This window comes from Heterodontus francisci, chromosome 36, assembly GCF_036365525.1.
Source record: "Heterodontus francisci isolate sHetFra1 chromosome 36, sHetFra1.hap1, whole genome shotgun sequence".
Classification (NCBI taxonomy): domain Eukaryota; kingdom Metazoa; phylum Chordata; class Chondrichthyes; order Heterodontiformes; family Heterodontidae; genus Heterodontus; species Heterodontus francisci.
Window position 1 is genome coordinate 18879450 of NC_090406.1, and position 15892 is coordinate 18895341.

General features: G+C 41.7%; 1 protein-coding gene across 1 annotated transcript in view; it reads left to right on the top strand.

Moving 5' to 3' along the window:
- The window catches only part of cbarpb (CACN subunit beta associated regulatory protein b), a 198197-nt gene that overhangs the window by 36171 nt on the left and 146134 nt on the right, over positions 1–15892 (top strand). The window contains exon 3 of the mRNA XM_068016255.1: positions 668–813. Coding sequence (XP_067872356.1) covers positions 668–813 — 146 coding nt within the window. The remainder of the gene's footprint in view (positions 1–667; positions 814–15892) is intronic.

The window sequence follows — 15892 nt, forward strand, 5'->3', positions numbered from 1 at the left end:
AGTGTTAACTAAATGTCACACCACTATTTATGCTCTGATTCTGTCAGGATGTTAAAGATTCAACAATGATGTAGTTGTGACATTTAGATATTTTTTCCACTAGCTCCCAGTAACACATTTTTCAGTAGTAGCAGGCCAGACAAGAATAGTATTTGTACTTTAAGATTAAATCAACTACATTTTCAGTGGCACTAATAAGTATGAAACCGCTAAAGCAGCCACGTATATACCTGCGTTTTCATGCCTTTGCTTTCTGACCATAATGCCTATAGTAGCCTATATGCTGCAGTTTCTCCTTAATTCAAGTTATGAAGATTCAGTTTCTTTTAAATCCTAAATTTCCACTTTGATATGTTATGTACGTTGCTTACTTCAAATGATTTGATAATTCAAGCTATTTTTGCTCAGCAAATACTTTGAATTATTAGGAGTGGACTTTATCCGTCGAGAGAGACTGGATATTAGACTGTCTTTAAAGTTTATTTCCTTCTTTACCACAGATAATACTATAATGGACAGGGGTATTTCTGACTATCCCCATTTCTAATGCCACAATGTTCAAATAATTGTCTAGTTATGTGTACATTTACCTTGCTAATAAATGATTATTGTGCTGTTGGCAAGGATTTAGCACTTTAATTGATTATAACGTTTTGCTTTGATGCAGGCTATTCCCAAAGATCCGAGTGTCCAGGATGGTTATGTCCTACTGCTCGTCCTTGTGTCCGTCTTCATCGGTGGGACTTTAGTCCTACTCTCTGGTATCTTGATTATCTGCAGAAGATGCTGTGAAACTGATCGAAGGTATTCAAGGTAAGACATGTGTCATATATTCTGGTATAACTCCATTTCTTTAATTGATTGGAAGAGTCCAGTTGCATATCTGGCCAATAACATTGTTTTGAGAACAAGATAAAATTGTGTTCTGTATTTTCTTGCACTGTATTTCAGAATAATTAGTATCAGTGTGTACATATATATATCAATCTGCACATAAGATTGCAAGCAAAACGTTTGTAAATGTAACAAGGTAATCTCTGGATTGCAAGCCAATAATCTCTGTCTGTAATTGTATTGCAGTATACATCCAAGTTGATATAATTGTTCTGACTTAATGGTGTATTGTGTTGCGACACTGTTCCGGGTTCAGATTCAGCCCCAACAGTTGGGATGAAAGTCTCCTTTCACTGACAGCTGTTATACATTCTACTCCAAATGAGATTTGGCAGTATCAATCTGGTTCCTACTGAAAACAAATCTACTGCATAAAGCTGTCCATAATTCAGCATTAATTGTGCAATCTCATTAACAGAAGCCATAAGGATAGACATTGTGGAAAACAGAAATGTCACTGGTGCAATAGGGGGCAGTCTTCTACTTTGCACTTCAAGAATATTGATGGGACTGTTTGTGCAAAGCTCTACAGACCATGGTACTATGACCTAGGAAAGAATTATATAGTTCCTTATATCCTTAGGACATCCCAAAATGGTTTGCATCAGTGGAATATTTCTGTACTGCCGTCAGTGTGAATATGGAGGCAAACACAAAAATCAAATTACACACAGCAAAGTTCTACAAACAATAAGCAAATGAATGGCCAGTTAAGCTGTTGTGGATGTGTTGGCTGAGGGAGGAATGTTGGTTAAATCACTAGGAGAACTTTCTGCTTTTCAATCAGTGCTATAGACTCTGTTACATCCAATGGCGTAGGCAGCACCCGCAACTATGCAGCACTCCTTCAGTATTGCATACTCAGCTTCAGCCTAGATTATGTGCTGAAATGTGTAGTGGGACTCAAACTCCACAATCTTTTGGCTCAGACAACTGAGCTAAGCTGGCACTATTAAGAACAAAAAAAGAATATGTTTGGTTCCTCATGAAGAGAAATCTTTATGGTAACATGTACAAAATATGTACAACATAAGTAAAAGAAAAACAAGTTATAAATGCAGTTCTTGGTCAACCCTGCTAACCTCTACTTTGTTTTGGTATCCTTTCTTTATTATACTTCTGGGAAGCACCAGTGGACATCTTTATACATTAGAGGCGCTATGTAAATATAATTTGTTTCTGCCACTGCTCAAGATCTTGAGTAATGGTGCTATCTGTCTGTGAGTGGCAAATGTGACATACAAAATGAGAAAATGTATTAATTACATTAAATGCTGCAAAAACATTTTTCTCAACTGATCTTGAGGACATCGAAGGAATTGATTTTAGACTTCAGTTAAGGGATTATTCTGTTTGGATTGGATTCCTCCATTCCATTAAGCACTTCACTGTGCAACATTCAATTTTTCAAACCACTGGACCTCTAGTTAATTTTTAAAGAAACAAGTTGATACTGTACTGCCTCAACTGCTACATGTGGCGTTCAAATCTGGATCTCTATGACTGAAGTAAACTCAGATTCTCCATATAGAAAAGAATTTCCCTAATTTTAGTCTGTTTAATTGTAATGGAAACTCAACACTTGACCACAGTCTTCAGTGAAGATAAGTTATGTCATTAATGAACCTTAGGAGCAATAGTGCACAGAAGTAATATGAGGTGAGTCAGCCACACATTCCCTTCTAGAATTCAGGCCCTTTTAAAGAAATTAAAGATTGTTTTAAAATCAACCTACGTTTGTCTGGTCCAGTAATTTGTTGGCTCTTTCATTCCAAAACCCAAATGTTCATCAGATGTTTGTGAAAATTGTTAACCGTGTTTAATTCTAGTGACATGACAGTTTCCATTCACAGAAAGGAATACTTTAGATGTATACCCTGGTATATTGGAACTGATAGAGGAAATAATTTGATGCTAGAGGTGATGTACAATTTGGGTGATTATTTTAATTATTGACAGTAAAATCGCTGCAGTGGGAAATGTATATGACCAGTATCCACGGGTACATCTTTATTTGTTTATGCTGCATTTGACAGCCTGCATCACATTGCTTAGTGGTACACCATGTACTTAATTTGAAAATGTTATAATTGAATAATGCTTATAATAAATAGAGTTATTTCCTTGTGTGGAACATGTTTGATATTCACCAAAGAGAAGGACTTGGTGGATGATGAGTCCAGGGAAGGGAGTGTAGATAGTCTGGGTCATGTCGTTATCAAAAAGGAGGAGGTGTTGGGCGTCTTGAAAAGCATTAAGGTAGATGATTGGGATCTGATGGGATCGACCCCAGAATACTGAGGGAGGCAAGGGAGGAAATTGCTGGGGCCTTGACAGAAATCATTTGTATCTCATTGGCTACAGGTGAGGTCCCAGAGGACCGGAGAATAGCCAATGTTGTTCCTTTGTTTAAGAAGGGTAGCAAGGATAATCCAGGAAATTACAGGCCGGTGAGCCTTACATCAGTGGTAGGGAAATTATTGGAGAGGATTCTTCGGGACAGGATTTACTCCCATTTGGAAACCAATGAACTTATTAGCGAGAGGCAGCATGGTTCTGTGAAGGGGAGGTCGTGTCTCACTAACTTGATAAAGTTTTTTGAGGAAGTGACAAAGATGATTGAAGGAAGGGCAGTGGATGTTGTCTACATGGACTTCAGTAAAGCCTTTGACAAGGTCCCTCATGGCAGACTGGCACAAAAGGTGAAGTCACACGGGATCAGAGGTGAGCTGGCAAGATGGATACAGAAATAAAAACAAGAAATGCTGGAACCACTCAGCAGGTCTGGCAACTCTGCTTCTCTTTCCACAGATGCTGCCAGACCTGCTGAGTGGTTCCAGCATTTTTTGTTTTTATTTCAGATTTCCAGCATCCGCAGTATTTTGCTTTTAAGATGGATACAGAACTGGCTCGGTCATAGACAGAGGGTAGCAGTGGAAGGGTGTTTTTCTGAATGGAGGGCTGTGACTAGTAGTGTTCCGCAGGGATCAGTGCTGGGACCTTTTGCTGTTTGTATTATATATAAATGATTTGGAGGAAAATGTAGCTAGTCTGATTAGTAAGTTTGCGGACGACACAAAGGTTGGTGGAGTTGCGGATAGTGATGAAGATTGTCAGAGGATACAGCAGGATATAGATCGGTTGGAGACTTGGGCGGAGAAATGGCAGATGGAGTTTAATCCAGACAAATGTGAGGTAATGCATTTGGAAGGTCTAATACAGGTAGGAAGTATACAGTAAATGGCAAAACCCTTGGGAGTATTGGCAAGCAGAGAGATCTGGGCGTACAGGTCCACAGATCACTGAAAGTGGCAACGCAGGTGGATAAGGTAGTCAAGAAGGCATATGGCATGCTTGCCTTCATCGGTCGGGGCATTGAGTATAAAAATTGGCAAGTCATGTTGCAGCTGTACAGAACCTTAGTTAGGCCACACTTGGAATTTGTATGCAATTCTGGTCGCCACTCTACCAGAAGGATGTGGAGGCTTTGGAGAGGGTACAGAAGAGGTTTACCAGGATGTTGCCTGGTCTGGAGGGCATTAGCTATGAGGAGAGGTTGGATAAACTCGGATTGTTTTCACTGGAACGACAGAGGTGGAGGGGCAACATGATAGAGGTTTACAAAGTTATGAACGGTATGGACAGAGTGGGTAGTCAGAAGCTTTTTCCCAGGGTGGAAGAGTCAGTTACTAGGGGACATAGGTTAAGGTGTGAGGGGCAAAGTTGAGAGGGATGTGTGAGGCAAGTTTTTTACACCGAGGGTGGTGAATGCCTGGAACTTGCTGCCAGGGGAGGTGGTGGAAGCAGGTACGATAGCGACGTTTAAGAGGCATCTTGATAAATACATGAATAGGATGGGAATAGAGGGATACGGACCCCGGAAGTGCAGAATGTTTTAGTTTAGACAGGCATCAAGATCGGCGCAGGCTTGGAGGGCCGAATGGCCTGTTCCTGTGCTGTACTGTTCTTTTTTCTTGTTCTGTGTACACACCAATTTATCTTCACTAAATGCTGATTTGATAAACCTTAGGGACTCTTCGTCCTGTCTCTGAAGTAGAATTTAAGATAAATTGGCTATTAAATGCCATCTATCATGATAGCTAAAGGAAATCTTCACTATAAGCACACGTACAATATCTGTTTTCAAGAAGAATTGAATTATAGCTCTGCCTTGTGCTACATAACCTGACTAAATTAGAAATAGTTGACAATCAACTTTCTGCCCTAGTCAATTCCACCTGCTGTCCAGCTGCCTATCCAACATCAAAGTATTTGTGCCAGAACTTTCTTTGCTTTAACATTGGCAAGGCTGAACCCATTCTGAACCCATCAGAAACTTTGCACCTCTTATAACCAATCCCATTCATCTTTTAGGCTGCTTGTTCAGACTAAACCTGACAGTACATAGTCTTAATATTCAGGACTTGAGCTTCAAACCCCACATCTGGTCCAATATCAAGACTGCCTATTTTCACCCGAGTATCATTACCTACTGATAATTCTGCCTCATCCAAACTGCTACCCAAACCATTATCCATCCTTTCATCACCTGAAGGCTTTCTTCACTGGTCCTGAGCTCCACCCTACATAAACTGAAAATTTATCCAGAATTCTGCTGCTCATGTACGATCCACGGTAAGTCTCACATATCTAACACCCTTGCTCTTGCTGTCTTCCATTAGCTCCTTGTCCCCAGTGCATTCAAAATCCCTATTCTTTATTTTCCAATCCCTCCACAGCCTTACTTCAGACTACCTCTGTAGTATTCTCAAACCCTATGTTCCAGTATGTGCCCTACACCCTGGTTTGTTTTGCTTAGAACCATAGAAAAATTACAACACAGAAGGAAGCCATTTAGCCCATCGTGTCCATGCTGGCCGAAAAAACTAGCCGCCCAATCTAATTCCACCTTCCAGCACCTGGTCCTTAGCCTTGCAGGTTACAACACTTCAGGTGCATGTCCAGGTACCTTTTAAAAGAATTGAGGGTTTCTGCCTCCACCACCATTTCTGGCAGTGAATTCTAGACACCCACCATCCTCTAGGTGAAAAGGTTTTTCCTCATGTCCCCTCTAATCCTTCTACCAATCACCTTAAATTTGTGTCCGCAGTAATTGACCTCTCTGCTAGGGGAAACAGGTCCTTCCTGTCTACTCTATCTAAGCTTATAATTTTGAACACCTCAATTAAGTCACCTCTCAGCCTCCTCTGTTCTAACAAAAACAACCCTAGACTATCCAATCTTTCCTCATAGCTGCAACTTTCAAGCCCTGGCAACATTCTTGTAACTTTCCTCTGTACTCTCTCCAGAGAAATTATGTCCTTCCTGTAATGCAGTGACCAGAACTGTACGCAGGACTCCAGCTGTGGCCAAACCAGCATTTTATACAGTTCCAGCATTACATCCCTGCTTTTGTATTCTATACCTTGGCCAATGAAGGAAAGCATTCCATATGCCTTCCTCACCACTTTATCTACCTGTCCTGCCACCTTCAGGGATCTGTGGACATGCACTCCAAGATCTCTCGCTTCTTCTACCCCTCTCAATATCCTCCCGTTTATTGTGTATTCCCTCGCTTTATTTGCTCTCCGCAAGTGCATTACCTCTCACTTCCCCGGATTGAATTCCATTTGCCACTTTTCCACCCACTCAACCAAACCATTGATACCATTCTGGAGTCTGCAGCCATCCTCTTCATTGTCAACTACAGAACCAATTTTTGTATCATCAGCAAATTTCCCAATCATGCCTCCCACATTTAAATCCAAATCATTTAATATCATCCCATCCTTTCCACCACTGTCAATTGCAGATCCTGTCGCTGCCATGGCCCTGCACTTTGGAATTCTGTTCCTAAACCCCTGCCTCACTATCATAGAATCATGTCTAACCAACTTAATAGAATTCTTTGAGGAAGTGACAAAGTTGATTGATGACGGAAGGGCTGTCGATGTCATATACATGGACTTCAGTAAGGCGTTTGATAAGGTTCCCCATGGCAGGCTGATGGAGAAAGTGAAGGCGCTTGGGGTCCAAGGTGTACTAGCTAGATGGATAAAGAACTGGCTGGGCAACAGGAGACAGAGAGTAGCAGTAGAAGGGAGTTTCTCAAAATGGAGACGTGTGACCAGTGGTGTTCCACAGGGATCCGTGCTGGGACCACTGTTGTTTGTGATATACATTAATGATTTGGAGGAAAGTATAGGTGGACTGATTAGCAAATTTGCAGACGACACTAAGATTGGTGGAGTAGCAGATAGTGAAGGGGACTGTCAGAGAATACAGCAGAATATAGATAGATTGGAGAGTTGGGCAGAGAAATGGCAGATGGAGTTCAATCAGGGCAAATGCGAGGTGATGCATTTTGGAAGATCCAATTCAAGAGTGAACTATACAGTAAATGGAAAAGTCCTGGGGAAAATTGATGTCCAGAGAGATTTGGGTGTTCAGGTCCACTGTTCCCTGAAGGTGGCAACGCAGGTAAATAGAGTGGTCAAGAAGGCATACGGCATGCTTTCCTTCATCGGACGGGGCATTGAGTACAAGAGTTGGCAGGTCATGTTACAGTTGTATAGGACTTTGGTTCGGCCACATTTGGAATACTGCGTACAGTTCTGGTCGCCACATTATCAAAAGGATGTGGATGCTTTGGAAAGGGTGCAGAGGAGGTTCACCAGGATGTTGCCTGGTATGGAGGGCGCTAGCTATGAAGAGAGGTTGAGTAGATTAGGATTATTTTCATTAGAAAGACGGAGGTTGAGGGGGGACCTGATTGAGGTGTACAAAATCATGAGAGGTATAGACAGGGTGGATAGCAAGAAGCTTTTTCCCAGAGTGGGGGTTTCAATTACTAGAGGACACGAGTTCAAAGTGAAAGGGGAAAAGTTTAGGGGGGATATGCGTGGAAAGTTCTTTACGCAGAGGGTGGTGGGCACCTGGAACGCATTGCCAGCGGAGGTGGTAGATGCGGGCACGATGGAGTCTTTTAAGATGTATCTAGACAGATACATGAATGGGCAGGAAGAAAAGAGATACAGAAGCTTAGAAAATAGGCGACATGTTTAGAGAGAGGATCTGGATCGGCGCAGGCTTGGAGGGCCGAAGGGCCTGTTCCTGTGCTGTAATTATCTTTGTTCTTTGTTCTTTGTTCTAAACTCATAGAAGCATACAGCATTGAAGGAGGTATTCCGGCCCATTGTGCCTGTGCTGGTTCTTTCTAATTAGTCTAATTTCCCTGCCCTTTCCCCATAGCCCTGGAAAATTTCCCTTTTTTTAAAAGTTACTATTGAAGCTGCTTCCACCACCCTTTCAAGCACTGCATTCCAGATCATAACATGCTGCATGAGAAATTTCCCCACATCTTCCCTCTGGTTCTTTTGCCAAGGACCTTAAATCTGTGTCACCAGATTACTGACCCTTCTGCCACTGGAAACATTTTTTTTCTTATTTACTCTATCAAAACCCTTCATGGTTCAGAACACATCTATTAAATCTCCCCTTAACCTTCTTTGCTGTAAGGAAGCCCCATCTCCCCTAGTCTCTTCACGTAACTGAAATCCTGCACCCCTGGTTCTACTAATTGACCTTTGTACCCTCTTTAAGGTTTGAAATCCTTCCTGAAGAATGGTGTTCAGAATTGGACACTGTACTCCAGCTGGGGCCTAATCAGCGATTTAATATAACGTCCACGCCTTTGTGCTGTCTGCTTCTGTTTATAAAGCCAAGGATCCCGAAAGTTTTTTTTTAAATAGCCTTCTCAACTGCCCTGCCACCTTCATAGATTTGTGTACATTGTTATGAAAGTAACTGTTCCGTTAAAAATATTTTTTATAAAGGAATTTAAAGTTAAGCTAAATAAATGTTGGATCAGCTTTTTCAAAATCAAGGGGACAGTGAGGGTGCTGCTTGGCAACAGTGTTGCTGTTTCTCACATGGCTCTGGCTAGGCTTGGAGCAGAAGCCACGGCAACAAGGGCAGAAATTGACAAACACTTCTTTGATTGGACAAGCCCAGTGGTAACTGAGAACATCTGGGTGGGCAGAAAACTGGCAAGCTTATTGGTTGTAAGTCAGTGTGTGAGATACCTTCTGGAAGGAGACAAAAGTCAAGTGCTGCTAAAGTGTCAAAAAAGGACAGAAAAAGCAGAGAATTCCAAGGAAGAAGAGGACCACAACCCTGCTCATTTTCTCGTAATTCCCTAAACTTCAGTGTGTTAATTTGTCTTGTTCCTGTATTTCAAAAAGGCCTGCTAAATTGCTTTTCAATGTCTCCTGAAGAGAGCGAATTCTGGAAGATTCTTTAACAGTTGCTCGGAGGTTGGACTGTGTGCTAGTTTGGTGCAATGAGTCTCATCTGCTATTTTGTTCGGGGTGGGCAAGTGATCTGCCTGAGTGTGTTGTTGTGTCTGTAACAGAGCTCTGATCTAAAAATTATTTTTTTAACTTTTTTTCAGTTAACCAGAATATGTATATATGTATGTGTGTGAGTGTGAAGGGCCTAAGGTAAAGGGAACCGCTTAAAAAAAAATTAATCAGCGATTTAAAAAAAAAATTGATTTATGTGATCTTGTTTTACTTCATTCCTAGTTAAGTTTTATAATCTGTTTAATTTTGTTGTTCTGTAAAGAAACCTGATTGTGTTCTATTCTGGGGAAAAATAGTGTATCTGATTGTTTCAGCAAGTGGGAAATTTTAAAGAATATTTTGTGACCTGTGAAGACGTGGGACTGAATTAACAGTGCACGCCTCCTGCCTTGGTCATAACAACATACATCCCCAGGTCTCTGTTTCTGCACCTCCTTTAATATTGTGCCAATTAGTTTATATTGATACTACTCATTCTTCCTACTAAAATGTATTACATCACACTTATCTGTGTTAAATTGTGTCTGCCATGTACTTGCCCATTTCACCTGTCTGTCCATATCCTCCTAAAGTCTGTTACCATCCCCCTCTACATTTCCAAGTTTCATGTCATCTGCAGACTTTGAAATTATGCCTAAGTCCAGGTCATTAATATATATCAAAAATAGCAGTGGTCCCAGTACTGACTCTTGGGGGACAATGCTGTATACTTCCCTCCAGGCTGAAAAATAACCGTCTACCACATGCTCTCTGCTTTCTGTCTGTTAGCCTATTTTGTATTCATGCTGCCACTACCTGTTTAATCCAATGGGTTTTAATTTTGCCAAAATAAAAGCAAAATACTGTAGATGCTGGAAATGTGAAATAAAAACAAAAAATTCTGGAAATACTCAGCAGGTCTGGCAGCACCTGTGGAGAGAGAAGCACAGTTAAAGTTTCAGGTCAGTGACCCGTCATCAGAACTTTATTTAATTTTAATATTTTTATTTAAATATTTAATTTTGCCAACATGTTTATTATCTGGTACTTTATCAAACTCCTTTTGAAAGCCCATATACACAACATCAATCCTGCTACCTTCACCCTTTCTTTCCAACATCTCAACAAAGAACTCAACCAATTTAATCAAATACAATTTGCCTTTAGTAAATCTGTGTCTACTGTTAAATATTAACCCATAATTTTCTAAGCAATAATTAATTTTGGCTCTGATTATTGTCTCTAAAGGTTTCCCTCCACCACCTCGTAATTGGGAGAAGGGGAGGTTGGTGATTGAGGCAGCAGGGAGGCCAAAGGCTTCCTTGAGGGGCTGAGGGAGAACTCCAGCTCTTCCTAGCCCACAAAGAGTGCTGTAAAAGGCACTTACCTTGTGGAGCCAGCATCTCCTGCCACCTTTTCACTGCCAAGTTTCCCGATTTCCTGTGAAATCTGAGCGATTTTTAAATGTAAATTCTAAATCTCTCTCCGAATTACACTGTGGGAGCTCAATTTAAATATGTTAATTATTCTCCCCCCACCCCACTCTCTCTCTATACTCCCGACCATTGTGGTGGAGGCTGGGGGTGATGTTAGTATCGACCCCATTGTTGCAGATTCAGATTTTTATATTTTGCAGCTGTTAAAGTTTCAGATCGATTGCTTCTGGTTGGTCAGGTGTGATGTAATGATTTAAGAACTGGAATGCAATTTTGGTGAAATGTGATGTCTCACTAGGTTAATGATGGACGTTTTAGTTCATTGTGTTGCTTAGCAACTCAGCACAGTGGAAAACCCAGCATAGAAAAAAAAAATCATATTCAAAATATCACTTTGGCTGGCTGGAGTATTGGCCAATGCCATTATAGCATTTATCCATCTAATATTCTACTGAGACCATATTAACCATTTAGGGAATTGAGGTTGCTGGATGTTACATTCCTATGGAATGTAAATCCACAGCTCATTTCAGTATCATCTTTCAGAAGAAGCCCAGATGCAAAATATTCATCTTTTGTGTGATATAGCTGGAGGTTAGGAGATTTGATTTAGTGGTGATGGATCTTTGCAACATGCTTTCTGTTTGTTTGTTTGTTTACTTAAATGTTATTTATCTTTATCACTGTTTCCATAACTTATTGTTGGACAATTAAAGGTTTTTTAACTGTTTCCCTTTTGGGGTTATAAGCAATATACCCTCTAATTTCTTTTTCGGAGTGCATGGGTGATTTACTGAAGTGCATGGCTGTGCATGCATGTTAACTTAAAGGGGCCAACTTGCACACGGCCTGCGTGGGGACTTGCAGCTTACTGCACATCTTAGAGGGAACGCTCGTATGAGTAAATGTTTCATAACATAGAAGATTGGTAACATGAATTCCTCTAAACATTGTTGTGGCTTAGCAATGCAGGATTTAAATAAAAATATTCTTGAATAAAGTTGTCTATTGTGACTTCTACAATTTCTCGTAGCTACTACCAAATGATTCTGAAAGGATTTTCCTGTTCACTTTTTTTCAAGCTTAGTGATCCCACTGGCTTTTTTTTTTACTTTCAATGATGTTAGATTGTACCGAAAAATGGAACCAATATTTTAGGACACTAAGATTTCTGATTCTTCTTTCTTTCTATCCTTTTGTTTGTTCTTGCTTTCTTTCAGTCCAGGTATCCATGCCAACATTGTGTTCTGGTGGTATGTGCAAGGTAATATCAGCACAAAGCATTTTGGCTACCTTCCTCCTTTTGCTCATTTTCAGGTTGTGCTTAATAAAATACATTTACAACCTTACCTTGCCTCTTTATGTTGGAGAGCAAGAAAAGGAGAGAGTACATCAGTGAATCTAGAATGATCAACATTTCATGGCTGGAGCAAAAGCTCTACCAAGAGCCTAACATTAAGCATAAGCAGGTTGCTTATTGTCTCACAGAAGATGCAAAACTTGGTGAGTGATTGAAAAGTTAGCTAGTAAACCCCAAGTGAAAATTGTGCTGTTCCTTCACATTGGGGAGTGATATTCCCTTTTATTTATAGGAAAGTATGGTTAATATTTTTTAGCACCATATACCCATTTTTAAAAAACTGTGTTTCTTATTTAAAGACCATGCTATTGTTAATTAGAAGATATATGCCTGCCAGAGCAATTAGGCTGGTTATAGTGTCTTATTGATGTCCCAGCTGAGATCCACTAACAGAGCACAAGATTGATCCTGGAATCTTCCTGGGCTATATTGTTCAGTGCTACACCATGTAATGCCTTTATCCATCAGTCCATAAGCAACTTGAAACATGATGCTCTAAGTCTTCTCACTTTTCTATTTTAGCTTTGCAAGGGGAGAGGCGAAAGTAGATATACGTTAAAAAGACAAATATTTGCAAAATAGCAAGCAGAAACTACCACTAGTTATCTTTTAAATATGCATCAATGGAATCTGCAGTAAGCGTCACTGTTAACAGTGAGACTATTTCAACATCAGGCTCTCCTTTTTTATAGATTCGTTCTTTCTTTCACTGTCCTTTTAATATTTTCACTAACCTGGTCTATCAGCTACTCAGGCACAAAACCAATACTAACTGCGTGCATAATCAATCCATACATAATTGAGTTAATTGATCATGAAAGTGAGTCATTCCCTTTTATAGCTGTTGTTCCTTCTGCCATTTATTGCAGTTAAAATGAAATGAGCCCTCTCCCAAAGCTCTCTTCTCTGTCCAACTGCAGAATGGTTCCTAACCAAGGCATTATATATGTTTATGTATAACAGACCAAATGTTTGTTTTTTAAGGGAACAGAACCTTCTGAAATGCCGTGTTGAGAAATCTAAACAGTTTTTGATATTGATATTTATATTACATTTATTATATATTTATTATATTGATTTTACCGCCTGTTGTCAAATGACCCTGAGATGAGCTTCTGACCTCCTATTCGTGCCATCGCTAAGACTGCCCTTTTCCACCTCTAACATTGCCCGACTTCACCCCTGTCTCAGCTCATCTGCTGCTGAAACCATCATTCGTGCCTTCATTACCTCTAGATTTGACTATTTCAATGTTCTTTTTGGCTGGTCTCCCATTCTACTCTCCGTAAACTTGAGATCATCCAAAACCCATCAAAACTCTGCTGCCTGTGTCTTAACTCACACTAGGACCCGTTCCTCTATCACCCCTGTGCCCGCTGACCTACATTGGCTCCCGATTGAGAAATGTCTTGATTTTAAAATTCTCATCCTTGCTTTCAAATCCCTCCATGGCCTCACCCCTCCCTGTCTCCGTTATCTCCTCCTGCCCCACAACCCTCCAAGATATCTACGTTCCTCTAATTCTGGCCTCTAGAACATTCCGAATTTTAATTGCTCCACCGTTGGTGGCTGTGCCTTTAGATGTCTAGGCCCCAAACTCTGGAATACCCTCCCTACACCTCTCCGCCTCGCTTTCCTCCTTTTAAGACGCACCTTAAAACCTAACTCTTTGACCAAGCTTTTAGTCATCTGACCGAATATCTCTTTTGTGGCTCGGTGTCATACTGTGTTTTATAATGCTCCTGTGAAGCGCCTTGGGACGTTTTATTACGTTAAAGGTGCTAAAGGGCTCTATTTAAATGTAAGTTGTTGTTACATGGCAAAGTTTATTCCACTGAAATGTTTGGCTTTTTGTGTCTGTTTTTCATAGGCCTAAAGCAAAATTTACAGCCACATAATATATTCCTTCAAAAATGTAATTGCATTCTGGGTTGAATTTCGTGTTCGCGTCGCGGGTCCCAGCGGCGGACCCTGAAGCAGGTGCCATTGCCACCTGTGACACGTGCGGCTGGCTGAGCGTCATTTTGCGGCGGGCATTCACATTGCATAATGGAGGCATGGGGCCTGTCGTATTGCACGATAGGAGCAGGCTCCAAGGCGCTGATTGCGGCACACCTGAGATATAGCCCACCAAACTCTTGCACCCAATACAATGCCCACACATGCACAGTGACCCCATACTATGCCCACCAGTCTCTTGCACCCATTGTTATGCCCACCAGACCCTCTCACCCGAGACCATCTGTGCAGAGTGCATAGCACTGCATGCTGACAATGATTTCTGCTCCCCCTTTTCTCCTATCCACTGCTCCATGTGGCTGCCTTCTCTATCGCAGCACTGAGGCCTCTCCTCCGGTGCCACCACCTTTCAACGGCCGGGGATCCGGAGGCACGTGAGGGCCGCCTGTCACTCGCTTAATTCCAACTTCCCCATTGAATCTGTATCAATTGCATATATTTTAATTATCTGTTCTACAATTTACATTGCACTCCTGTCGCACAGGGCGGCGATGCCACCTTGGAGCTTTCCCACCACTGACTAAATGCGGAACCGACGTGGACGCACCTGACACTATTCCCGGGGCCCCCCATGCCTCCATTCCCACTCCAAATGGCCTCACTAATTCCAGCCCACATGTGTGACATTCGGTCATACTAAGTGTCTACTCTGTCAATATTCCAGGAGGTGTCCTAACCCAAAATAGAAAACATTTCCGCATTTACTCACTTTGCTAGGATGAGTGTCACCTCTGTCACTTAATATAAAGACAATATAAAGTTAAGTGCATTTTAAAATCAGAACTGTGAACAATTTTCTAACCTGAAGGACTAATAAACTCTATCTTTAGTGAGTAACTGTTTATTTTATTCCCATTGGTGTTCTCTCATTAACACACAATTGGGAATGTTGATTAAAAATGTTTTAATGAAGTGATAATGGTGTTGTGACAGAATACCATATCCCATTTATACTATGGAAGTGTTTCAGATATACTTCCACTGCACAGCTATGGCAGGATACATCTCTCCAGAGACACCGAACACTTTGTGCTGCATTTTACCGACCCTCCCCTCGACATCGAGGTTTGTGCCTGAGGGGCCCAGAAAATGCCTCCGGAGAGGCCCACCATGGGCCCCGGCCCACCCCATATTACCGGCGGCGGCGAAGCCTCGTGGTGCCCCCCCCCCATGCCGCCTGGCGACGGGAGACACATTTAAATATGTTAATCCATTTAAATTACTGCATTAATGAAGTACCTGGTGCGGCCGGATTTCCCGCTCCAATATTGCGGTCGGCGGCTGGCACTCCTGCGCCTTCTGATCTCCGACCTGTGATGGATGGTGGAACACTGCTGTGGGGGTGGGGAGGAGGTAAGTATATCAGTATGGGAGGGGGGAAGCAAGGCCACACTTACCTGATTAGTCCAGGGGGTGATAGAAATGGGTACACAAGTTGAGTATTTTGGGGGGGGGGGGAGGGGCGAGAGGGCAAGGGATGAAATGTAGGTTCATTGGGGAGGTGGGCGAGGGGCTGGGAACATTAATAATTTGCAATAAACTTTAAAGCAATGTGCCTTTTAAAACTTTAAATGAAATGTAAGGGCTGGAAGCACTTTAAAAATGGCGCCAGCACCTGCGCAGTGGTGCCGGACGCCGTTGCTGGGGACGGATTGCCCACCCCCTGCACATCATTGTAGGGGAGGTAGGGCAGTCTGCCCCAGCCATGTAAATGAGCCGCCGCATATAATATCGCAGCGGGTCCACAAAGTAAACCTGCGTGTGTGGGCTGCCATCTTTGAATTCTCGGCGGTGAGTTAGTAAAATTCAGCCCTCTGTTGCAATGTCAATTTGTTCCATCT